Source organism: Mytilus trossulus, chromosome 1 (genome assembly GCF_036588685.1).
Source record: "Mytilus trossulus isolate FHL-02 chromosome 1, PNRI_Mtr1.1.1.hap1, whole genome shotgun sequence".
Lineage (NCBI taxonomy): Eukaryota > Metazoa > Mollusca > Bivalvia > Mytilida > Mytilidae > Mytilus > Mytilus trossulus.
Genome location: NC_086373.1, coordinates 8,358,847 through 8,386,139, shown reverse-complemented (window position 1 = coordinate 8,386,139; position 27,293 = coordinate 8,358,847). Strand labels below are relative to the sequence as shown.

The window sequence follows — 27,293 nt, the reverse complement described above, 5'->3', positions numbered from 1 at the left end:
ATCCCAGGTTTGATCCCTGATGGTTCAGTGGTAAAATCATGCTCTAGTGTAAGTACCAAATATTATCCCAGGTTTGATCCCTGATGGTTCAGTGGTAAAATCATGCTCTAGTGTAAATATCAAATATTATCCCAGGTTTGATCCCTGATGGTTCAGTGGTAAAATCATGCTCTAGTGTAAGTACCAAATATTATCCCAGGTTTGATCCCTGATGGTTCAGTGGTAAAATCATGCTCTAGTGTAAATACCAAATATTATCCCAGGTTTGATCCCTGATGGTACAGTGGTAAAATCATGCTCTAGTGTAAGTACCAAATATTATCCCAGGTTTGATCCCTGATGGTACAGTGGTAAAATCATGCTCTAGTGTAAATATCAAATATTATCCCAAGTTTGATCGCTGATGGTATAGTGGTAAAATCATGCTCTAGTGTAAATACCAAATATTATCCCAGGTTTGATCCCTGATGGTACAATGGTAAAATCATGCTCTAGTGTAAATACCAAATATTATCCCAGGTTTGATCCCTGATGGTAGTGGTAAAATCATGCTCTAGTGTAAATACCAAATATTATCCCAGGTTTGATCCCTGATGGTATAGTGGTAAAATCATGCTCTAGTGTAAATACCAAATATTATCCCAGGTTTGATCCCTGATGGTACAGTGGTAAAATCATGCTCTAGTGTAAATACCAAATATTATCCCAGGTTTGATCCCTGATGGTATAGTGGTAAAATCATGCTCTAGTGTAAATACCAAATATTATCCCAGGTTTGATCTCTAATGGTACAATGGTAAAATCATGCTCTAGTGTCAATACCAAATATTATCCAAGGTTTGATCCCTGATGGTAGTGGTAAAATCATGCTCTAGTGTAAATACCAAATATTATCCCAGGTTTGATCCCTGATGGTACAATGGTAAAATCATGCTCTAGTGTAAATATCAAATATTATCACACAATTTGTACGTTTCTGCATGACCTATCATTATTCATTTACAAACACATCGATGGTCTTGTTAATTTTGACATTACAAAAAAATGTTTAACATTGTAAGAGTAAATGTCGGACACAACAAAACAAAAGTTGTATGATGTCAATTGGTCAAAGCAAAACAGACTTGAACAATATTTTACCTTATTTCTACTGTTATCATTGTACTTGAACAATCCCATAATAAATTCAAACACCTCAGGTGGGCATATAGCATGTAGATTTCTTAAATGGGCCATGGCACGTGGTATTGTCTGAAATAATATTAAAATAAACAATACACATAAACATGTTTTGGAAGTAACCATAATTTATTTATCACAAAAACTAGTTGTATAATTGATTGGATGGTATAAATTTATCAATTAGCTGCAACTTTTGTTAAACAAATATTTAGGTCTTAAAAAGTAATGGGCTATTAGGAGAGAAACTACTGAAGTCCTGAAATTACTTTAAATGCTTCAATCAATTGTAAAAATATCATTTTATAACTATATTTTAATAGTTTTTTTGCAATATACAGCAGTGTACAGTGACCTATAATTGTTAATGTTTGTGTCATTTTGGTCTTTTGTGGATAGTTGTCTCATTGGCAATCATACCACATCTTCTTTTTTATATAATAGCATGTATGTTTATTTGGCATGATAAATATGATCACATACATGTATCAGAGAATAAGAGATTAACAGATCTGATTGATTATAACTTCAAGAGTCTTTTGTTTATTTGTGTCTTTGGGTTGCAGTCTCATTGGCATATAGTTAACATCTCCTTTTATTCAAATAAATACCTTTAATAGAAAATAATGCTGAAAATTTGAGAAGTTATTTTGTCTTATGATGGCTGGACAAGAGTGGGATCCAAAGATCTTCCTGAAAATTGTCATCATTGCTGGGGGTCCTGCCCATGATGTTACCATGGAGTTGGCTACCTAAAATAATAACACGGCATATTAAAATGGTTATAATGTATACAATGCTTTCATGGATATAATTGTCATGATTCCAAAAAAATAAGTTGAAAAATGAAAACCGAAGATTATTTGATTTGTGAGTATCTTTTCCAAAAAAAGAAAGAAATAATTGATATAATTCTATAAATCAATGGCAAATGGCAGAATTCACAATTTGAATAAAGCAATATTTATCCTCCTGAAAAAACCTTCGGATTACCCAGTTACATAGCTATATACTTTATTCATTGATTGTCTTTTGATCAGAAACTCTCAATATCAATCCAACAATTTGTACTATGAAAATTTTAAGTCAAATCATCTACCTTTATATTAAATAACACTGAAATTTCTTTTCTATTCAGCAAAACATGTTTCTAATAAAAAAAAAAATCAAAGCTTTCTCTTTTATAACACCATACCTTTGCTAAACATTGAGCAGAATCTATTCTAACTTTGTAGAAACAATGTTCATTTTCTAATACATCAGTCAGGGCTTTCCTTGTCGCTGGTGAAGGATAATGCTCTAAAGCTGCTATAGCCTATAATGAATATACAACTGTATCACTTAATCGTCAACACTGAGGTTGTGAGTTTGAATCATGTGTCAGGTGCTTTCATCTCTGTTCTAAATTAACTAGGATTGCAAATTTTCTTTTCAAAGGTCATGTTCATTCTGAGCATTCTGGCTTCCTCAACCAATAAAAACTTGTTAATATTATTTATGCTGTAAAACCCCACAATCAATTCTACAAGTTTGTGTGCTTGTCTTGAGTCAAGGTACTCATGTTTTTGAATACCTCTTTTTTTAACATTGAGAATTTGGTGTTGGCGTTAAATATGTGTTTGTTTTATGACTTCATTCTTGTCACATTTGTGTATACTAACATCTCCTTTGATTCCTATGTATATTTTTACAAAACTAAGAGTTAATTTTTTTAACAAGTTGTGTGATTTATACCTCTTTCTGTGAGACGACATCTCTCTCATATCTAAGTTGGTATTGCCACATGTAATCAGGTTGTTCAAAGGTCACCTGCCTCAGAAGTTCTAACTTAGGATCTATCTGTAGCCATAACACAGGAGAATCAGCACTAAAATGACATATAATAAAGATTAAATAGTCAATGAACTTTACAAAAGAATGTTGCATTAGAATGATTTTCAGTTATTACTTTGACAAATAGTAATGCAGATAAAATATTGAGCTTGGTGTTGTAGAATGTTACCAGCGATTTTAAAATATGATTATTATTGTCATACATGTATTACAGTAATAAAACTTTGGGTGAAATGTCTAAATCTAGAAATGAACAAGAATCTGGCTTAATTAATTGGAAAATAAATCAAAACTAAAAGTACATACTCCATAGCACTGAGGTCCATATCAACTTCCTCTCCTGTTACCAGGGGTATCTTTTTCTTCTTATTTCTACAAATAAATCACTTTTATATTATAAAGAAAATAAACTGTTAAAATTTACATATGTTTCATTTTTGTACTAACAAAATTCCAAACTAAAAATGCATTTTTATTTAAATAATAGCTTCAGATTGATTTTTTTTAAATTTTATTTACAGGGTCTTATTTACGAAACATATTTCTTACCTCCTACTTTTAGAATGACAAGTGATGTCAAACTTTGTCTTATTTTCCTCTATCTTAAATGTATGATTGAAAGATCCATCTAATTCTTGTATGGTGACTGTCAAAGGACCCTATAAAACATTTGAAATGTTAGATATTTTTTTATTTCAGTAAAGCATAGTCAAGGTAACCAATTTAATTACAACATCAGAAGTTGATATTTCTAAAATGTCAGACACTGAAACAAACAAATAAACAAACGCAAATTATTATAGTGCTCTGTATACAACAAAATACATATTGTAAATATTTAACTTACCACATATTTAAGAGCTCCTTTAGCACTCAGATCCTGTTTGATTTCTAACTCAACAACATTTCTCTTTCTGTTAAACACAAAACTACCAAAGAAACGAGCACATCCACTCTGTGATCTGGTTGCAAGTCAAGGCCTATATAATCATTTACTGTAAACCTATTGACTTAAAAGGTTATTTTTTCATGTATAGCCTTTTTAAGGAACCTTTGCAGTGCATTATTTTTGCCATGTTCTAATATGTTTATGCATTCATATAGAGGAAAATTAAAGTTGGACATATACATGTAATATATCGTATTGCAAAAATTATTTGGTTTATATTTATTTACCTTTATATGAAAGTTGTAATATTCAACCATATTTGATTTATGCAGTGAAAATTAATCACATTTTTTACTATTCTGAAATAATCTTATCCCTATAACTTGGTATCTGGACCATATTTAGCTAAAGAACCATAACTCATGGGATCTTGTAATATTTTTTTACTATTTGCAGACCATGCAAGACCATGTGTTGTTCATTAGAGTTTGTCTTTGTTTGTACGTATATTTTTTAAGAGTCTGTGTTGGTGGTTGGTTGGTAATTATTATCCATTTTATTTAAATATCATAAATTCTTAACAGGATGTTGCAAAATATATACAAACTGATGTGATCTAAAGGATACACCCATAAGTCCAAGAATGGCTGAATATCTTTACCAGTTACTGTGGAAATGATCTTTGTGAACTAAAATAAGAATCAACATAATATTTTAGGACTCCAGTTTTGAAATTATTCACTTACTAAGTTTTACTGACTATGAGTTAATTTGATTAACAATTATAAATGCATTTAAGATTGAAAAATTTCAAAGGATTTCATGAAAGCATTCTAAACTGAATGAGCATACACCTATGCTTTTTCTTTTCTTTTATGGACATTTTTTTTTAACCAGTCTGTATACGTCATTCAACCATTATCTTTGGAGGTCATTCAAGATCAAATATAGAAGTTACAATACTTACAGAACTGGTAGATAGAAGTGTATTACCCCATGTATTGGCTAAGAACTTTTGTTGTGCTGAGGAAACAGCCAAAGCTAGCAGCTTATTCAAAACCTGTAATTAGATATATGTATGTATTTCACATTTTGTAAATCTTTACTTAGGTTTATATTTCCTGAAACATCATACAGTAAAATCTTGGAAAAAAGGACCCCAATTAAACTGGTTTCCTGCCAATTCTTGCAGAAAATTTAGGCCAATTATTTTGCTTTAATCATTTACAAAAAGACTGTCTTTACACTCAACCCTGTGTGTTCCAAATTTCAATCTCATTATGAAACCCCAAAAATAGTGTACCTCACGCTTTCTGGCCTTTTGCCAATCTTTATATGATGTCAAGGTTATTATTGTCTGGAGACTATCAAAGGCATAATGGTGCTAGTGACATAATGTTAGCAAAGTGAAATGCAGTGTTTGTGAATTAAAGACAAAATAGTATAAATATATTTGTCAATAAATTACCTGAATGAGAAGTTGTTGTCCTATTCTAATTTCAAACATTCTGAGAATAAGATGAGCCTTTTTCTGAAATATTTCAGCATAGTTAGGAGAAATAGTCTGTCTATGCCATACAAAGAAGTGATGTGTCCCATGTTTGGCTGCAGGATCTAATACTATTCCACCAACCCTGTGTTCATAGTCCTGCACAAGCCTCATTTCCTATAAATATGACAGAAATACACACAATCTTTGGACAACTATCAAACTATGTGAAACAAATAAATGGTTAAAAAAAAAGCTAAGCAATTAGTGCTACAGAATTTATAGGTGCATTTAAAACACTATAAAAATGTCACTGCAAACCTGTCTTACATCTCCATCTAGACATGTTGTCTAGATAAAAAATAATCAGCTTTAATCAAAATAAAGACTATAATTGTGGCATTGCACAAGGTCAGGTATTTCTCTGACCGTTCATGACGTCTTTATACTAAATCCATTGGATATTGATGGTGTACTGATTGATAATTTAGAATAGATGCATGATTTTTTTATTAGTTGTTAGTGGCTTTGAAGGCAGTACAATGGTCTATAGTTGTTAATTTCTGTGTCATTTGGTCTCTGGTGAAGCGTTGTCTAATTGGCAATCATACCACATCTTCTTTTTATATACAATACAATTCAAAAATAAGTAAATTTAAGTACATGTAATAGTATTAGAAATATACCTTAGAAACAAGATATCTGTATTCATTATTTCCAAACTTATTCTTGATAAACAATCCAGCTAGATATTTTGCAATGCCAACAGTTAACCATGCATCAGGCCTTAAAATAAAACATCAACATTATGCAGATACACAGAACTAATCAAAGTTAATGAATATCTTGAACTCTTTTAGAAAGGACTTATTTATTCATTGACTCATAATTTGAGATAATGTTTTTAACTAATAAATTCCTATGGCATGTGTAATTAAAAAAAAAGATACATTGGATTGAATTTATACACAGACATACGTGTGAGCATGCACAATTAATAATGAAATATCAATCTGTGATATGAAATGATTTGTGGATTCATTTAATTTCATGGGTACTATTTTTCATGGATTGAAAACAAAATCTATTTTCTTTGATAATTGACTTTTAGGTTTTGCCAATTTTCGCATTCAATCCTATAAGAAATTTATACTTCTTTGAATAATCTCATTTGTAGTTCATCTATACGCACAAAGTCCATGAAAATAGATAACAACTAAATCTACAGTAATGATTTACCAGCTGGCCATGGAGAGAAAACAGCCAAAGAATTGTTCTGCTACTGCTGCAGCCATCAGAGTCCTGGTCTCTATTGTCTGGTTTATAATTCTGGAGGAGTGAAGCAGGTTTGTGCTAAAATAAAATATTATAATTTCTAATGCAACATTGTTTATAACATTCACTTTGATTTGATAGCGTCACCCATTTTCATGGCATCAATTCACATTTCACAATTCTCCTAAATGAACATCTCAGGTAATGTTTCAATGTTGATAGCATTAATGTAATCCAACATGAAGATAATAAAACAAAAGTATTATTGCTTTGCTGTTTTTGGTTTTCAGAGAATATATTATATGGTTTCAGCCAAGAAGTGTTGATTTTAATGGCTTTTAGACCAATCATTCATAAATATGAGACTTTTGCTCATTGTTGAAAGTTCCATTTTGACCTTTATTTGCCTACATTCACTTCATTTAAACTAAGGATGATAGTTCGTTCATTTGCAATCAAACTTCATCTTCAAACTTTTTTAAAAACATGTTATCAGTTTAATTTTCTAAATATTGAATGAATAAAATGTTTAAAGTTTTCCTGCATCAAAAAATAAACAGTTTTCTAAAGTATGTAAGAATTAAATGCCTTTCTCTTGCACTTCTCTTGAGATAAGGGTGTTCAGATAAGTATTTCAGTCGAATTGAAATATCGAATAACAAGGGAGATAATAAATATATCTAATGACAAGGGAGATAACTCAATATTATGTGGTATGGTGATATCTTAAGATGTTTCATCAGTGTTAAATGGCCAGATGAATAAAGCATGTAAATCTTTTTAAAACAAACATAATAGAGTTGTGAATTAATCTTACCTAAATATTGTCATCGTAGCATATGGATCCATGTCAATGAAACTTTCGTCTACAAACACTTGTTTATAACAGGAATATGGATACCTACTGGATAGTAACTCTTCATAGAACTCAAAAGCCTTCAATTATACATCAGTTCAAAGTATAAAAAACTTGCACATTACAAAAAATAATCTTTATCTTCTCACTTTGTTATCAACAAAGCAGTCAAGGTTTTACATTTTCTAAAAGAAAAAATAGTACATAATACATGTACATTTTTTGTGATATAAAGTTAAGAAGGACAAATAGGTAGTAAACATAACATTCTATTGAAAATATCTGTTCATAATTTTTTTAGTTCACAGTTATTTTTAAAAAGAGTTGTCACTGATTGAAACGTATTGAAATAGAAATGGATCAAATGAAATATACAGAATAAAAAGTTATTAACGTTTTGTATAGGCCATGTTTTCCTACCTCATGTATGTAACCGGTAGTATGCTTCAGGATTTCTGTCAGATGTGGCAGACAAAAGTGTGTGACTTCATGCATGTTTGGATCTACCAAAATCTCAAACGGTCTGCAAAATATTAACTCAATTTGATCTGTGATAATGATAAGCAAGCAAATATTGACACTTATTGGATTATTAACATTATATTTTATTTGACAAGTGATTATTTATTTTAAATTTGTGACTACAAAATATAAGATTGACATCTGTATGTAACATATTCAAATACATTATGATTAATTCTATACTGATACTGAAACATGCCTAATAACTCAAATAAATATAACTTAAACAGCAATTTATAAAACTCCGTTATGGCCTTAATGATAGAACTTCTCTTTTTTATACCACCTGGTAGGCAAGATAAACAAATGTAACTGTGAGCTATTGCTCACTGATGATACCCCCGCCCCAAGTGGATAATGTTAATAGTGTAAAATATGTAAGTGTTCGGTAAACAGAAAGATATCGAGTGATGAATCTAAAAAGATATCACAATGTAAAGTTGACATATAAACCCTGAACCAAATTTCAGAAATCCTGGCATTTTAGTTCCTGAGAAAAATGTGATGAAAATTTTCAACTCGGCCATCATGTGTAATATGATAGAAGTATTTAGTAAACAGGAGGTTGTCGAGAGATAAATATGAAAACACATCACATGGTATAGTTGACTTATATAAATCCTGAAACCAAATTTCAGAAATCCTGGCTTTGTAGTTCCTGAAAAAAATGTGACGAAAATATTCATGGGACAGACTGACTGACAGACAGACAGAGGTAAAACACTATACCCACTTTTTCAAAGCAGGGATATAAAGATCAACAAATTAAAAGTACATTGTATGCATTATATCAGCCAGGTTAAAACTAATGTTTGGTTCTAAATCTTGGAATCACATCAAAAGGGATATGTGTATGACATTTCTTTCATGTTGGACAAATAAGTAGATTGTTTTTTCACAATCTTCTATACAACAATTTTACATTAGTATTTTACATTGTAGTTTATACTTTACATATTGCTTGATAGCTTTCATCTTAAAAAAAATAAAATTGCTCTGCCAAAAGCAGCTTGATACGACTGCAGAGGTCAAACCCTAAACAGTTGGGGTAAAATGGACACAATTTTCACGCTTGCTACAGGTTTGAATTTGGATTGTTATTTAATATTTGACACATAATAAGTTTCGTATTCAGAACAACTTTATCTTATACACTGTGCTGTTGTGAATTGCCCCCCCCCCCCTTTCCCCCCCAAAAAAAAAATTTACCCCCCTTTTCTTTGATTTTATGCAATACACTATGCTGTTGTATACGGAAAAAAAACTGAAAAAAAATTGTATCACCCTTCCCAATTACTTTTTTTACAACCCCCCTCCAATTTTTTTTCTCTCACCTCCCCCACCCTTTTTCCGATTGTTTTCTTTCCTTCCAGTTATGGTCATAATTTCAATTCAAATTTTCATTGGAGATGCAACCATGATTACCTATTTAAATACATCTTATAATTTAAAAGTCTTATAATAGAAAATTAATACATCAGCATAAATGTAATAGTAACTTCTTAAAGTAAATTGACAGCTAACCACCACAAGAAAATACAATATTTATTTATACATAATTTTAAAGCAGTGTAAGGGAGGTAATCCAACATATAATGTTTGGATTACTTTTGGATTACCTCCCTTACACTGCTTTAAGATTGTCTTTATTGTTCCTTAACCAAGAAACCCCCCTGTTTGGACCATAACCTGCAAAATCAATCCCAACCTTCCTTTAGTAGTTATAAATCTTGTGTTAAAATTTTATTGATATCTTAATGACTTTTGCTTAAGCTATTATCAGAAACCATCTGTCTTTGGACGACGCTGACACTGACATGATACCAATATATGACCAATTTTTTAAATTTTTGCAGTCGTTTAAAATATAATGCAATAAAACAAATTACCCAACAGCCAATGCAATATTTGGTGCTGCAGTTGGTGTAGACAGGAAGTAATGAAATGTTTTACTCTTCCTGTCTGGCATCTGCATGACCTCTATAAGGTCACCACACGACACAGCTGTCATGTCCATTTCTGTAGTAATCTCTATCTTCCAGGTACATAGTTCAGAGAAGGTATCAATACAGGGGAACCACATCCTATAAAGAGACGTTTATTCATAAAACATTGGTAAACAAATAATTTGTTTTACAGAAACATCGCTATAAATCTAGATATTTTTGTGAATTTGGAGTCATATATTTCTAGAGATAAAGTGAAATTAATTTCTTATTCCATTGTGTGCAACGGTTTAAATATGCTTTCATATATCAAATTGGCAACTGGTATATAAAAAAATGCCAGTGCATGTATGTGTAGAAAATAAACATCATAATGCCAATGGAATTAATGAAAAGATTTTGATATTTTACTGATTCAATAATTTACTAGCATTGACTAGATCATATCAAGATGAATTAAAAGTATAAGTTGACCTCTTGTTGTCTTTATTATGTCTTTTTGTTGCTTTCTTATTTACAAATGTCCAAATTCTATTTCTAATTCAAACTTAAAGACTTATAAGATATCAGCAATACATTCTTCAAAATTATGCATTTATCTTTTTGGTGTATGTAGCTTTGACACTTTCATGACAGATACCCAATGAACAACAAAATGTAATCACAACCATTTAAAGAAATTAAAACAAAACGGTAGAGGATGATTATTCTGTACCTTGATGAATTTTCATATAAACTTTTATAAGTAAACAAATGACAACTCCTCTCTGCTGGTGTACCTTCCATATTAGGAGTTACAAAGTGAATTCCTCCCTTTGGCTGTTCTAGCGAAAATTCTATGCATACTTTGAATGGTCTTAACTCTGAAATGTAAAACAACAATCAAAATAGTCTTTTTTTAAGAGATATATAGGATTGATGATTTTCAGACTTTTTTTGACAAGAAATGAATATGTCCCCACAGGTTATTTGAATGATTAAACAAATGTATGTGACATAAAATTTTCAACTTACTAAATAGATACCTAAAGCTATTTATTCTGCCTTACCAATATATGTAACAACAATAAGTATGTTTTTAAATGCTGAAAGTTATATTTTATAGGTGCAATAGTGTAGAGATTCCGTATCTTTACCACAATATTTATGTTGATGTAAAGTTGAAACCAAGTTACTTTGTATTAATCAAAACATATTAGAAAGTTTGCAGAACCAAGTTCCAAAAGGAAGTGATGACGGCCCTAAATGCATGATTGATGTTCACTTTGGTGTTTATCTGCAGTTCACAAACCAACACAAGATGGTTTTTGACAGAGTGATCTACCTGATATCAAAGGATGTGATTCTGGTGGCATTCTTATCGTAACTTCTCCATTACCAGTGTCAGGGTCAACTGTTGTCATAGAGGTCAAATGGAAGTTTTGGAAATAATCAAGATTACGTCTGAAATAACATTCTTTGATTATTAAAATGGTATGTTTCAGGAGCCAGATACATGTATAATATGTGTGTACAACTTCTAATTCCAAAACTGTGTTTCATGTTTGCTGAATGAAAATTTGTGACGCTATATAAATTAAATTAAAGAATTCTCTAGTATTTAGTATTTAGTATGATCCATGAACAGAAAAATAAATACCATAATAAGTCCTGTCAGTGTTGGACATGTAAAAACAAAATAATAATATAACTTTAAAATATAAGCCTCAAACTTTAGGTTTATTTGGATAATTTGAATAATCAGAAAATCAGAAGAAATGTAAAATGCCACTTACTGTTTAGCATCTCCTTGACAGATTTCCAGTGATGGATCATTGTACAGGAATCTGGCGTCCCATTGCTCATTGATGGTCACTTGATAAATTCTTATCAAATGTTAAGGAACAATATCTATATTAATATTTATCAATCACAAAAAAATAAAAAAATAATCAGTTGAAAACTACTGTGTTTTGCTTTAATCATACATCTGCATAATTCAGACTTCAGTCTTCAAAATATGGAAGCTCCTAAAAATGTTGTTATAGGGATGTTGAAAATTGTCAAAAGAGATAACAAAGGTTGGCTCCTGTTAAAATGTTGAAACCTGTTGCATTTTACTGCACCTGCATTTATAACTGGTGATATCTAAACCTGTTCAAATATTCAAATTTCTTTTTTTAATAATACATGTACCGGTACTCAATCTTTTAAAAAATAGTCTGATTTCTGAAAATACTCTTCATAAAATGGCTCATATGTATCTTTTGGTAGTTGTTTCTAAAAATACAAATTGATTATAAAATGATTAAAAGGATATATAATAAATTATTAATAAAATAATTAAAAGGATATTGCATTGCTTACTGTTAATCTTGACCCTTCTAAGGTTTGGCACCAGTGGATGTATGGCTAGCTCTACATATCCCTAAAGACACAAAAATAGAAACTTTATAATTCAGCATAACAGTATAACAAATTGTGAAGTTGACCATTTGCATAGTTTTTGTCTTTCTATGTTATAATGTTACACTGCTCGTGTTAAAATCTTTAAACTTCCTGCTTTTGTTCAGGTGTTGTTGTTTGTTGGTGACGTGCATTAGTGTTTTTATATGGATTAAACCATTGGTTTTCCTGTTTGAATTGTTTTACACTAGTCATTTTGGGGTCTTTTATAGCTTTCTGTTTGGTGTGAGCCAAGACTCAATGTTGAAGGCTGTACTTTGACCTATAATTGTTTACTTTTTACACATTGTGACTTCTTATTTCTATATAACGTGTGTGCCAAATCCAGTGACCGTCATATATTATGGAATGGCTTTTACAAATAATGCAAACATATTTCATTGATTTGTATTTACATTGAACATTGTGTCATTTATGTAGATCAAATATTTTCATTCAGTATTATGAGTATATAACTTGTGTTAATATGTCTTTGGATTTAGTTGAGCCATTTCAATTAATATTTTATAGTGTGTCTTTCTACATGTATATTGTGATGTTACACATGACTATTGTTTTGGGTAAGGGTGAAGGTTGGTATCTGTTGCATTTATTTGCACCTGTCATAAGTCAGGAACCTGACATTCAGTAGTTGTTGTTTGTTGATGTGGTTCATAAGTATTTCTTGTTTCTGTTTTTTTGTATAGATTAGAATATTGTTTTTCCCGTTTGACTGGTTTTACACTAGTTGATTTTAGGGCCCTCTAACTTACAACTTTAATACTGTTCGGTGTGAGCCAAGGCTCCTAGTTGAAGATTGTACTATGAACTTTAATGGTTTTCTCTTACAAATTGTGACTTGGGTGGAGAGTTGTCTTATGAGCACCCATACCAAGTCTAGGTACATATTATACATATATTTATATTTAAAATTACAGAACAACCTAACCAAAGAGCAGAAAACAGCTAAAGGCCACCAATTGATCTGGCCCTTAAACAAAATTTGAACTAGTTCTGTGAAAACCAACGTCATTTAGCTACTTTTAATATATATCTATTTCAAGGATGTTACAAAATAAGCCACAAATAAGGCTTAATAAAGAGTAAATATACTCACCACAACTGATCTTCTGTTAAAGTTAATTGCTCTTATGCACAAAGTCTGATGAGCTGCAGAAAAATGGAAGTTTTTCAAGCTTGAATTTGTATTATTCAATAATTAGCATCATCATGATCATCAAATACAATTTATGGAAAATTTGATTTATTGTGTCTATATAACATATTTTCCTATATTTTTACTATATAAACTGAGAGTATCATCATAGTACATCAGTTCATAATTTAATAATGAATTTTAACAAATATTTTCATTTTTTTTGTTCTGTATAAGTTTTCATTTAATGTACATTCAAAGTTTTGGAAAAGGGGTGATCCAAAGGTTTTAACTATTAAAATGTTACAAAAAAATATTAGTACATGTACATGTATGATGAAAATTGTAGTGAGGACAAGCAGGTTTGTTTTCAAGGACCACCAGAGAAAAAAAAGATTTCAATAACTTTGTTCCATGACTTACTGAAACTTTATAAAGCCATGTAACATTTATTGATAAAGATGTATTTATATATATTTGATGAGGACAAATTCCTCAATATCAGAAGAAAAATCAATAGAAACTAATACATGTAAATCCTAAATTGTTGTCTTTTTCAACTTCCACACAATTTGCACTAAAATAAATGTAGTCTCTAGAAACTTTTCTATCAGGACTTTGAATAAAATAAAGGGGAAGGAACTTCTATTGTTTCCCACAAATCACATCAAGAATATTGGCAATTTAAAAGTGAAAATTATATTATACATTCTAAAATGAGTCCAGAGCTGTTTACTCATTATGCACACAATCAGTTGTCTGAATACTTTTTGTCAGTATTTTGGGGTGTGTGTCAGTACACAAGTAAGTACTTGCTACATATACATGTAGGGGTAAGGGGGCATGCCCATCAAGAAATAATTTGCAAAATTTAAACTTTAAAGCCATGTCCTGCATTCTCAGAGATGTTTGAGGGATGTATCAGTGTATTGTAGATACAAAAGGCATTTATTTCACAAGGTCTTTTATATTGTCAATAAAAGGGAATTTGATGTGCCTGTCAAACAAATGAAAAGTTTAGCGCTATAAAACCAGCTTCAATCCACCATTTTCTACCTAAGAAAATACCTGTACATACCAAGTCAGGAATATGACAATAAGTATGACAGTTGTTTAAAATCCGGTGGGGTCATGATCCCAAAATCCTGAGCTGATATAATCAAAGTAGAACATGGTAGAAAAATCAAAAAAAATCAAAAAAAAAATCAGGAAAAGTTCCCAACTTTTACCTTCTTCTAATGAACTCAAAAGCTTTAACTTTTTTTTTCATATCTACTTCATGTCCCAGTTTTCCCCACATTTGCACAGAAATCTAACTCCTTTCCGGTCATGTTTAGTCTAGTAAAATATAAGATTGGAACTCAATACAAATTCATGTTTAATAATTGTTTGACATGAAAAAACGTTACCTGATGAAAGAGTTTTTTTTGTTGTTTACATTGAATATGATCTCATCACTTACAGAATGTCACAGCTGAATCCCTAACAACAGAACCAAAATCGGGAACGTTACGGTATTTCCGTTTCTTTTATTAACATGTTTGAATTAAAAAAAATAATACATATAGACTTCGTCCCCATTCACATGTTATGCCTGTCTCATATGAATCCGGGTCCGTTCGCCCTGATTCACGTTCGCCATACTACGTGTTCGCCCTGATACCTGTTCGCCCAGGGTCCATTCGCCCATATTTTTTATTTTTTTCTGTTTGTTGTCCAGTCGCATAATTTTAAGTATTTGAACAAATTATGTTAAAGTTTGTTAACAAATTGACAGAATATTTATATTGCCGCAATCATTTTATCATTTTCTCTTTGATTTACAGAGTAGAATTGGTATACAATGTATTTCTTTTTATTGATATTTGTTAACAAAATGATTGTATTCAGCTGTCAATCATGAATGTATGCAGTATAACTGAGACTAGAACTGTCTCCGAGTATAATAATGAACTTGTAAATCCGTTTCATGATTCACAGTTCGAACATCATTGTGTTTATCAATTTCAAGCTGAATATTTTACCAAAACAAAACGTTTGATTTTTATTAATAATCAATCAAAAGACAAGTATCACAATAATCAGTGATCCGAATTATTTTGTCATTGAACAGTTAACAATCCTAAACAAGCCATAAACTTTTAAATATTTCCCTGTTTCGATAAATTTCAAGAATATATACCATAGAAATATCTGAATAAGTTTTTTCAACTTCAATGCCCTGAATATCAATATTTTTTTAGTAGGGCGAACGGACTCTCTGGGCGAACGAACTCAGGGCGAACGTACCCAGGGCGAACACGTTATTAGGGCGAACGATCCCGATACCGTCTCATATTAATCATGAAATCCAAACGTCCCAAATTAAAATAAAACTAAATCCAAGTATCCTGAAATTCAAATCAAGAGATCCCAAATCCCAAAAGGGTCAATCCCGAAATCCTGAGCTTAAAAACACTCCATCCTGGAGTCCCAAAAAAGGTCCTTTCCCCTCATTATGTCAATGGGGGTTACAAAAAAGATAACTGAATTATGGTGCACATTTTGTGGCTTATTCATAAGTTATAACTTATGTGAGTATCATAATTAGAAAGATGCTATTTACCTATTTTAAACGGTCTTTGTCCATCTCCTTTGCCTTCTTTCTTCATTATTGACAATAAATATTTCTATGTCTTATCAATCCATATCTGTCAGAAGCATGCTTTTGAATATTTCCAACAAATCAACAAAAAAACAGACAATAATAATATTTATTTCTTATTTCATGGGCGCCGCCATTTATTGGTCATATTAGTTTCGCACCATTTACTTTATTTATTGTCATACTGAATTAAAAATGGCATATGGTCTTAATAGTTTGTGATATTATTTTAGTACTTAAATATGTGCTATATTACTTCTTATCCGTTTTTTAGTTCATTTTTTATTTTCAAATTGAAGTAGCTTTACATGCTGATGTCAAACGAAGTCTGACAACTCACACGTCTCATCCCACGTTTAAGGGACTTTTTAGGCAAACTCGACCATAAGGACAACCTTATACTATAGAAACACACATAAGAGATGGCCAGCCCAAGAACCAGACGTGTGCTGAAGGATTTGAAGCTTAAAGATGACAACAGTGTATTATTTTTGTGTATTCTTACTGTATCCATTTACCAATCACACTTTAAAGCCCATTTATGATCCAATTTATTTTCAGTTTTCATTTTATTCCTTTCCTAAGATTAAAACAGCTATTTGCAATCGACCCCTTGTTTGCCTATCAACTTTAACAGAGTGATATATAGTTCATAATTTCTGGGCACTAGCCACTACAGCATAATATGAGGCAGGCAGTACCTGACAATGGGGACGGTCTGTATGAATTATTTTTTTGTAACTTAAATATTTGTTAAAACAAAGAAACGGAAATACCGTAACGTTTCCGATTTTGGTTCTGTAGTTAGGCATTATAGTTGTGACGTTATTTAACTATGACGTCATATTGAATGTAAACAAAGAAACCCTAGCATCAGGTAACGTTTTTTCATATCAAAGAATTATTAAAAATGAAATTGGTATTGCATTCCTTCCTATTTTATACTAGACTGATAAATATATATTTTACTCAAAGATTCATACAATACAAGACCGGAAAAAGGAAGTACATTGTAGATTTCTGCGCAGGTCCGGGATTTCAAAACATGACATAAAAAAAATTAAACAATTTTGAGTTCATTAGTACAATGAAAAATTCGGGAAATTTTCCCGATTTTTCTTATTTTTATTGAATTTTCTACTGTTATTGGGGACTTCGTCCCCATATAAATGTTTGTATGGTACCATTCCCTTTTTGGTCATGTTGGTGGAAGAAGACTTCAAGTCTTCTGAAGACCTATGGTGCCGACTTTAAAATCATTGAACCTCTGTATGCAGCATCTGTTTCTGTGCATTACAGTTTCATAACAACGTCCGATTCCTGACACCAATCTTTACACATGATTAAGCATCAATCCGGGTCCGTTCGCGCCCATTCACATTCACACCCCCTTTCACTGCACCCTACATGTACGCACCCAAAGTCCATTCGCACCCCACATGTTCACGCCCAATTTTAATTGGTTTTGTGTTTAATAACTTTGTAATCAAGTTTTGGCAAGTACAAAAATTTAGTATTCTTATAAGTTAAAGTATAATTGTTTTCATTGTCTCAAAACAAAGTGGGACAGCAATTTTTTTTTGTTTTGAATAAATCTTAATCATGTTTTGGATAGTGTATTGTTAAAAAAATAAATATATTCCTTTCTAAAGAAGGTGGGCTTCTGTCAACGTTTTGTTTTGTGTTGAATAACTCTTAAACATGTTTTGGTGAGTGTATTGCTATAACTTTGTTTCATTTACTTGTTTCAAAATGAAGTGAGATTCTGACTACGTTTTTTTTGTGTGTTTTGAATAGATTTTATCATGTTTTGGTAATTATAGTGTATTGCTATGTTTCATTGTTTCAGATCTAAGGGAACAAGCTGTTATCTTTTGTGTTTTTCATTTAAAATCTTCAATGTTTAACTCATACCAAGCTATAAATACATTCAGTATTTACACCAAAGCAATTAAAAGAACAATCATGATTTTCCAATTATTCAACTGGAATTTGAATTAAAATTGGGCTCGAACGTGTAGAGTGCGAACCAACCTTGGGTGGGAACATGTGAGGTATGAACGTGTAGGGTGCGAAAGTGTATTGTGCACGAACGGACCTGATAACATTAAGCATCTGAATCATTTTATTTGTAAATTAGGATTGAAAAACAATCACTTGCGTAAATATGTACCCTTTTATTTATGTAAATTATTAGGTTTCATCTCAGCTACGTTTACTTGTTACCGGATGTTTTTAATGTAGATATTAGTAGTTCTTTTGAGATTTCACAAACATGTTTAACCCCGCCGCTTTTTTTGCGCCTGTCCCAAGTCCGTAGCCGCTAACCTTTGTTAGTCTTGTACTATTTTTATACGACTGCAAATTTTGAAAAAATTTTCGTCGTATATTGCTATCACGTTGGCGTCGTCGTCGTCCGAGTACTTTTAGTTTTCGCACTCTAACTTAAGTAAAAGTGAATAGAAATCTCTGAAATTTTAACACAAGGTTTATGACCATAAAAGGAAGGTTGGTATTGATTTTGGGAGTTTTGGTCCAAACACTTTAGGAATTAGGGGCCAAAAAGGGCCCAAATAAGCATTTTCTTGGTTTTCGCACTATAACTTTAGTTTAAGTCAATAGAAATCTATGAAATTTTGACACAAGGTTGATGACCACAAAAGAAAGGTTGGGATTGATTTTGGGAGTTTTGGTTTCAACAGTTTAGGAATTAGGGGCCAAAAAGGGCCCAAATAAGCATTATTCTGGGTTTTCGCACAATAACTTTAGTTTAAGTAATTAGAAATCAATGAAATTTAAACATAATGTTTATGACCTCAAAAGGAAGATTGGTATTGATTTTGGGAGTTTAGGTCCCAACAGTTTAGGAATTAGGGTCCAAAAAGGGACCCAAATAAGCATTTTTCTTGGTTTTCGCACCATAACGTTAGTATAAGTAAATAGAAATCTATGAAATTTAAACACAAGGTTAATGACCATAAAAGGAAAGTTAGTATTGATTTTGGGAGTTTTGGTCCCAACAGTTTTTTTAATTAGAGTTATCTTTCTTTGTCCAAAATAGTAAGCAAGAAATATCTTATTGCAAGATTTTTTTTAATTGGAGTTATCTTTCTTTGTCCAGAATCAACTTAAATCTTTGTTATATACAATATACAATGTATATTCACTTTTTACTACCAACTGATAAATTTAAATAATCTTTACCATTCAGTGATAACAAGCAGTTTTCTACATCTTAATATTTTATGATGTATTTAAATGAGTAGTTATTGTTGCAAACTCCATTAGAATATTTTAATTGAGATTAGTTTTGGAATAAGGGAAAGGGGGATGTGATTAAAAAATTGGGTTCAATTTTTGTCATTTGAAATTTCATAAATAAAAAGAAAATATCTTCAAACATTTTTTTGAGAGGATTAATATTGAACAGCATAGTGAATTGCTCTAAGAGAAAACAAAGAATTTAAGTTCATTAGAACACATTCATTCTGTGTCAGAAACCTATGCTGTGCCAACTATTTAATCACAATCCAAATTTAGAGCTGAATCCAGCTTGAATGTTGTGTCCATACTTGCCCCAACTGTTCAGGGTTCAACCTCTGCGGTCGTATAAAGCTACGCCCTGCGAAGCATCTGGTTAATTTTAGTTTCTTGTATACAATTTGGAGTTAAGTATGGCATTCATTATCACTGAACTAGTATATTTGTTTAGGGCCAGCTGAAGAACTCCTCCAGGTGCGGGAATTTCTCGCTGCATTGAAGACCTGTTGGTGACCTTCTGCTGTTGTCTGTTCTATGGTCGGGTTGTTGTCTCTTGGACACATTCCCCATTTCCATTCTCAATTTTATAAAACTACAAGGGAAAGGCTGTGAATTTTCTAAAATATTTCTATATTCTTCCATTTAGTCACCAAAGAGAAAAACTTGTATTCATCAGGAATTACAGATTTTGTCTATCTATGAAAACTTATAAGTCTTGTTCAACTTGTGCTGATATTTTTTTACTTTTGTGACAAAAAAGTAAAAAACATTTCCCTTAAAGATGGTTGATGAGGCCACACTTAAAAATATTTTGGTTTGCCCAAACCCTACCCACAGGTTGAGACAGTGGGTAGGTAGGTAGGCATTTTCTTTCTTTTTTAAAAAAAAAAGAAATTTTAGTATCAGATGTTTATTAGTCTTCATGCCTATTTGATTAAAAAAAAACCTTCTTCAAATCAGGACAATAAAAGAATTTGAGAAGGCAGCTTTTTTTTGGGTAGGTAGCGTTTGGGCAAACAAACCTATTATTTATTATGGCCTGATCACCTCTTGTAATAGGGTTGTCAGTTTTATCAGTTATAAAATCAATCAAACTTTGGTGAACTACTTTATTTGCTTAAAAGTGTTATTTTACTTTTGCTAAAAGTGTTATTTTACTTTTGCTAAAAGTGTCATTTTACAGTCAATTTCAGTTATGTCTAAAATTTTGTATTTGCTTTGGAGGAGTATACATGTAAAACAAGGGGGCTGAATAAGCTGAAATTCCAATAAAACAAATAGTGTTGATACTTGACTTACAATGTAAGTAACGACAGAGTTTTAGAAATAGATGAACGACAGAAGTTAAAGATTATAGTTTGAATTATAAAAAGTTTCAATCAGTTGAGTAAAGCTGTAATTTCCAAATTGAAATTACTTGTATATTTTGATGTAAAATTACTTGTATAAAATAACAGATATGGTGTATGAAATGCAATCTATGTTAACTTTATTTTAGACCTGCTTTGAATGTGGAGGACACAATCCCCAATGGGTCAGTGTGACATATGGAATATGGATCTGTTTAGAATGTTCAGGCAAACACAGAGGACTAGGTGTACATTTAAGGTAAAACTAAATTGAAGAATCATAATGAATGTTTGCTGAATTTAAAACAAAACTGTGTTAGTAATTAAACAATATTTTTCCTCTGTCTGGTGACAATTCTGATAGGAAAGATTGTTTTCTTATGCTTTCGGATAAAATAATTATAACATTCAGTGCAAAATAAAGCAAATTTTATTTTACATTTCTGCACTTTTTTTAAACGACCGCAAATTTTGAAAAAAATTTCGTCGTATATTGCTATCACGTTGTCGTCGTCGTCGTCGTCGTCGTCGTTGTCCGAATACTTTTAGTTTTCGCACTCTAACTTTAGTAAAAGTGAATAGAAATCTATGAAATTTTAACACAAGGTTTATGACCACAAAAGGAAGGTTGGTATTGATTTTGGGAGTTTTGGTCCAAACATTTTAGGAATTAGGGGCCAAAAGGGGCCCAAATAAGCATTTTCTTGGTTTTTGCGCTATAACTTTAGTTTAAGTTAATAGAAATCTATGAAATTTTGGCAAAAGGTTTATGACCACAAAAGAAAGGTTGGGATTGATTTTGGGAGTTTTGGTTTCAACAGTTTAGGAATTAGGGGCCAAAAAAGGGCCCAAATAAGCATTATTCTTGGTTTTCGCACAATAACTTTAGTTTAAGTTAATAGAAATCAATGAAATTTATACACAATGTTTATGACCACAAAAGGAAGGTTGGTATTGATTTTGGGAGTTTAGGTCCCAACAGTTTAGGAATAAGGGGCCAAAAAGGGACCCAAATAAGCATTTTTCTTGGTTTTCGCACCATAACTTTAGTACAAGTAAATAGAAATCTATGAAATTTAAACACAAGGTTTATGACCATAAAAGGAAGGTTGGTATTGATTTTGGGAGTTTTGGTCCTAACAGTTTAGGAAAAAGGGGCCCAAAGGGTCCAAAATTAAACTTTGTTTGATTTCATCAAGAATTGAATAATTGGGGTTCTTTGATATGCGGAATCTAACTGTGTATGTAGATTCTTAATTTTTGGTCCATTTTCAAATTGGCCTACATTAAGGTCCAAAGGGTCCAAAATTAAACTTAGTTTGATTTTGACAAAAAATTAATCGGTTGGGTTCTTTGATATGCTGAATCTAAAAATGTATTTAGATTCTTGATTATTGGCCCAGTTTTCAAGTTGGTCCAAATCGGGGTCCAAAATTAAACTTTGTTTGATTTCATTAACAATTGAATAAATGGGGTTCTTTGATATGCCAAATCTAACTGTGTATGTAGATTCCTCATTTTTGGTCCTGTTTTCAAATTGGTCTACATTAAAGTCCAAAGGGTCCAAAATTAAACTTAGTTTGATTTTAACAAAAATTGAAATCTTGGGGTTCTTTGATATGCTGAATCCAAACATGTACTTAGATTTTTGATTATGGGCCCAGTTTTCAAGTTGGTCCAAATCAGGATCTAAAATATTATATTAAGTATTGTGCAATAGCAAGTCTTTTCAATTGCACAGTATTGCACAATGGCAAGAAATATCTAATTGCACAATATTGTGAAATAACAATATTTTTTTTTAATAAGAGTTATCTTTCTTTGTCCAGAATAGTAAGCAAGAAAAATCTAATTGCACAATATTGTGAAATAGCAATATATTTTTTTAATTGGAGTTATCTTTCTTTGTCCAGAATCAACTTAAATCTTTGTTATATACAATGTATATTCACTTTTTACTACCAACTGATAAATTAAAATAATCTTTACCATTCAGTGATAACAAGCAGTTTTTTTACATCTTAATATTTTATGATGTATTTAAATGAGAAGTTATTGTTGCAAACTCCATTAGAAATTTAATTGAGATTAATTTGGAATAAGGGAAAGGGGGGTGTGATTAAAAAAAATGGGTTCAATTTTCTCATTTGAAATGAAATTTCATAAATAAAATGAAAATTTCTTCAAACATTTTTTTGAGAGGATTAATATTCAACAGCATAGTGAATTGCTCTAAGAGAAAACAAAAATTTTAAGTTCATTAGAACACATTCATTCTGTGTCAGAAACCTATGCTGTGTCAACTATTTAATCACAATCCAAATTTAGAGCTGAATCCAGCTTGAATGTTGTGTCCATACTTGCCCCAACTGTTCAGGGTTCAACCTCTGCGGTCGTATAAAGCTACGCCCTGCGGAGCATCTGGTTGTTTATGTATTTTTATAGTAAGTGAGACCGTATTTAGTACAAAGGTTAAATTTAAATCAAAGATCTATTTGCTTTCTGTCAGACCACATCAAATACAGATAAGACACAGTATTCCATGTATTTGAGGTTTACATCTGTTTTATTTTTTTCTATTTTAGTTTTGTAAGGTCTGTTTCAATGGATAAATGGAAAGATATTGAGTTAGAAAAGATGAAAGCTGGTGGAAACAGAAATGCCAAAAACTTCTTCAAATCCCAATCAGATTATGATCCTGGTATGACTCTACAAGAGAAATACAATTCTAAAGCAGCAGCATTGTATAGAGATAAGGTAGATTTTAAATTCATAAAGGAAAAGCTTTGGCTTTGTTGCTCAGGTTAACTTGATTGTTTCAGTAATATTTGTGTGTATCTTTGAAAAAGAAGATGTGGCATGATTGCCAATGAGACAACTCTCCACAAGAGACCGAAATGACACAGAAATTAACAACTCCATACCACATACATAGTCAGCTATAAAAGGCCCCTAAATGACGATGTAAAACAATTCAAACGAGAAAACTAATGGCCTTATTTATTTAAAAATATCAAATATACATGTGTCACTTGTAATTTTCAGAGTCTTGTATTATATAGTATGTCACTTGTAATATCTTTGTGTCACTTGTAATGTCTTATGTGCCAATATTGCGAAAAAACACCTTTTTTAATCAGATTTTGTCAGAGGCTGAAGGAAAACCATGGAGTATAGAAACTTCATCTGCTAGGAATTATGTTGCATATAAACCATCAGCTGGTCTGAAGACGTCGTCTAGTTCATCAAGTTTCAGTAACAAACCTACCAACACTTCAAAATATTCTGATGACTTTACTGATAATAGCTATCAAGATGGAAATGTCAATTTACAAAGGTAAGTCTAATACAAAAAAAATAATTATAAAAGATAATAAAAAGTGAAAGCTGTAAAACAAATTTGAAATCTGTAGCATATATGTTAAAAGGGAAGGAAGCGTTGAAGCTCAGGTTGTATCTATTTCTAGCTGTATTAAAGTAGTTGTGGTACTGTAAATCTTAAAATGATTGTGACTGAATTAAATTAAACATTTCTGTTGTATGCAGTTTCTAAATTTGCCATGGTTTTTTTTTTGCACAATTTCACTCTTTCTACCTTCAAAAACATGATACAATTTCCATAATCTAAAACTGGACTTACCTTCACCAATACACTGGACACCAAATGATAGAAATGTGGTACATGTAGTACAGAAACCTAAAGAGGTCTTTTGTCAAATTTGTTTGAAGGATCCTTAACTTAAGCAAATAACCATAATGTAAATAAACATGATACAATATGTATTATTTTAATCATACCAATACCCAGATGTAGTACCAACCCAGTGGTAGTGAAAAAAATATTTGATTTCACACAGTAATGTATGTACTGTAAAGTGTTGTATTGAATCTATTTGTATTCCTACAATAGTCATTTAACATGTTAGTGTTTTTGACATAGATCTGTCACACCCTTTGACAAATGGTATTTTATTTGTAGTGAGGAGTTTAAAAAGCAGAAAGAAGATTATTTTAATAGAATGCAAGCAGACAATGCCAGCAGACCTGAGTAAGTTTATACCATAATAGTTTTAAAACATTAAAGTTTTGCAGATAATGGGGGGAAAAAAATTAAAAGCTAAGTTTTGCTACATTTAAATATAGAGTCACAACATAAATGAATACATTTTGAGGGCATTTTAATAATTTATTTTCAGAATTCCTTAACTTAGGAAGCGTTTTAAGCTGTAAATTTGAAACTGAAATGTTTCTGTTTTGTTATACGACAGGGATCAGCATGAGTCTTGTAATCATTTAATATATAAATTTGTGATGATGATTTTTGAAGCTGAAATTGAGAAATCTCGTTTTACTATATTTATGATTAGACTTAGTACATGTACTGTGAATTCATTATTTATGTGGGTATCAACTTTCGTGGTTTGTGGAAAACTTGCATTTTCGTGGTTATTTGATTTCATGTGTTTGCCAACCTCTGCATACAAAGCCTAAAGAAAATGTGTAATTCATCGTACATTTGAATTCATGGTTTACCCAAGAAACCATGAAAATGGTAATTTTTGAAATCTCAAGAAGAGATTTTATATGAATTTATAGGGTTAAATATACTTACCAGGAGTTACTATTATAAATATAGAATACGTTCCGCGTTTTAGTATGTTCCCAATCGCAAAAAACATCGAGGAGACCGAGATCTTTAAATATCCGGTATGTTATGAAATCTACTCACTCGATTCAAGGTAAGATCAGTTTTATTTGGCGTTTAATTGGCAAACCAATATACACCAAAGAGAAATTTATTTGGGGTGGCGGTGGTTCCTGGTAAGTATATTTAACCCTATAAATTCATATAAAATCTCTTCTTGAGATTTCAAAAATTACCATTTTATATGAATACAAATTCAGGGGCAGGTGGAGGATAAATTTCTTGGATATGAATCAAAAACATTCCTCAGAAAACACCAAAAACAGTTCTTTTTAAAATACTGTCAAACATTAAAAACTTCCACCAAAAAACAAACTATTTACAGGATACTACTAGTCATCATCCTGAAAAAAATTATATAATAAACATTATGTGAAACCTTGTATACATGCTCTATATACATTTGTTCCTAAATAAAAATTATGTGAAAACTATTTTCATCTTTATATACAATAATTTCTTTAAAAACAATTCTATTGTAATACTTTGTCAGAATCTATATCTCGTAAATAGAATCTTACAAAAGTTGATTCGGATGACCAATCTGCCGCATCTCAAATCGATTTTGTAGAAGCTCCCTTATATAGAGCCCAACTCGGAGCAATTGCTCTTGTGGAATGACCTTTAAATTTTAATTTGTCATTTGAGTAAGCAGACCTGATTGTTTGGACAATCCAACTAGAAATTGTCACTGCTGTTACTGGTTTATGAGGTTCTTTCATTGCTAAAAATAATTTGACTTTGTCAGTTGCATCTAACTTCTGTCTTATTTCCTTGGTTTTATCCAAATAAATAGTAATTGACCTTTTTGGATCTAAAAACTCTCTTTCTTTGAAATGAGGTACATTAATTTTGGCCCCAAAATGACTTTGTCTATCTTGTTTTGACAGACCATGTCTAATGAAAGTTATACCTTTGTCCTGAACCCTCATAGACTCTTTATCAATTCTTAGACTTTGTAAGTCACTGCATCTTCTAAAAGTTGTTATAGCAATGAGAAAAACTGTTTTAAATGTAACAAACTTTAAAGATGCATCAGATAAAGGTTCAAAAGGTTCATTCTGTAAGGCGTTAAGAACCATCTCTAAATCCCATTCAGGCAATAAATTAACCTTGGGAGGTCTAGAAGGAAAAACTCCTTTTATCAGTCTTGAAATATAAGGATGTTGACCAACCTGATAATTATCAATTGGTGGTAACACTGCTGATAACATAGAGCGATACCCAGATATTGTTCTGTACTGTAGACCTAATTCAAACAGATAAGCTAGAAAATCAGCAACCTGATTTAAAGTAGCTTTATAGGGATCAATTTGTTTCCCACTACACCAGCTATTGTACTTTTCGAATTTTGTAATATAGTCTTTTCGAGTACCCTTTCGCCAAGATGCATTGAGCAAGTTTCTAGCCGATTCAGAAAATCCTTCTGCTTTGAAGTTTCTGTCGAGAGGAGCCATGCTGCTAAATTCAACATTTGAGGATTTGAATGGCAAATTTGGGTTTTGGGTTGTGTCAATAACTTTTCCCATTGTGGAAGTCTGATAGGAGGAGCTATCAATAACTGTAGAATTTCCGGATACCAGTGTCTCCGTGGCCATTGAGGTGCTATTAAGATAATCTGACAGTGGAACTGCCTCATATATCTTAATATCTTCGGAATCAGACAAATTGGAGGAAACACATAAGCAAACATGTTCTCCCATGGAATTGTTAATGCATCCAAAGCTAGTGCATTGGGATGAGGAATCCAAGTACAGGAAACCTC

General features: G+C 31.4%; 2 protein-coding genes across 5 annotated transcripts in view; one reads left to right on the top strand and one right to left on the bottom strand.

Annotated features, from left to right (window-relative positions):
• LOC134714353 (transcription initiation factor TFIID subunit 2-like) overlaps positions 1-16,350 on the bottom strand; it is a 29,750-nt gene extending 13,400 nt beyond the window's left edge. For all 3 annotated transcript variants that reach the window (XM_063575600.1, XM_063575596.1, XM_063575608.1), the window contains exons 1-21: positions 16,175-16,350; positions 13,531-13,583; positions 12,325-12,396; positions 11,765-11,856; positions 11,314-11,432; positions 10,705-10,852; positions 9,933-10,127; positions 7,942-8,044; positions 7,483-7,601; positions 6,630-6,743; positions 6,077-6,176; positions 5,370-5,567; positions 4,869-4,961; positions 4,529-4,590; positions 3,860-3,974; positions 3,562-3,671; positions 3,319-3,384; positions 2,914-3,046; positions 2,375-2,494; positions 1,791-1,931; positions 1,141-1,251 (exon numbers count right to left, since the gene is read on the bottom strand). In XM_063575600.1, coding sequence (XP_063431670.1) covers positions 1,141-1,251; positions 1,791-1,931; positions 2,375-2,494; positions 2,914-3,046; positions 3,319-3,384; positions 3,562-3,671; positions 3,860-3,974; positions 4,529-4,590; positions 4,869-4,961; positions 5,370-5,567; positions 6,077-6,176; positions 6,630-6,743; positions 7,483-7,601; positions 7,942-8,044; positions 9,933-10,127; positions 10,705-10,852; positions 11,314-11,432; positions 11,765-11,856; positions 12,325-12,396; positions 13,531-13,583; positions 16,175-16,220 — 2,310 coding nt within the window. In that variant the 5' untranslated portion in view covers positions 16,221-16,350. The remainder of the gene's footprint in view (positions 1-1,140; positions 1,252-1,790; positions 1,932-2,374; positions 2,495-2,913; positions 3,047-3,318; positions 3,385-3,561; positions 3,672-3,859; positions 3,975-4,528; positions 4,591-4,868; positions 4,962-5,369; positions 5,568-6,076; positions 6,177-6,629; positions 6,744-7,482; positions 7,602-7,941; positions 8,045-9,932; positions 10,128-10,704; positions 10,853-11,313; positions 11,433-11,764; positions 11,857-12,324; positions 12,397-13,530; positions 13,584-16,174) is intronic.
• A 144-nt stretch (positions 16,351-16,494) lies between these two features.
• The window catches only part of LOC134714337 (ADP-ribosylation factor GTPase-activating protein 1-like), a 44,746-nt gene continuing 33,947 nt past the window's right edge, over positions 16,495-27,293 (top strand). For both annotated transcript variants that reach the window (XM_063575587.1, XM_063575579.1), the window contains exons 1-5: positions 16,495-16,695; positions 20,973-21,082; positions 23,409-23,580; positions 23,964-24,160; positions 24,803-24,871. In XM_063575587.1, the coding sequence (XP_063431657.1) occupies positions 16,636-16,695; positions 20,973-21,082; positions 23,409-23,580; positions 23,964-24,160; positions 24,803-24,871 (608 nt within the window). In that variant the 5' untranslated portion in view covers positions 16,495-16,635. The remainder of the gene's footprint in view (positions 16,696-20,972; positions 21,083-23,408; positions 23,581-23,963; positions 24,161-24,802; positions 24,872-27,293) is intronic.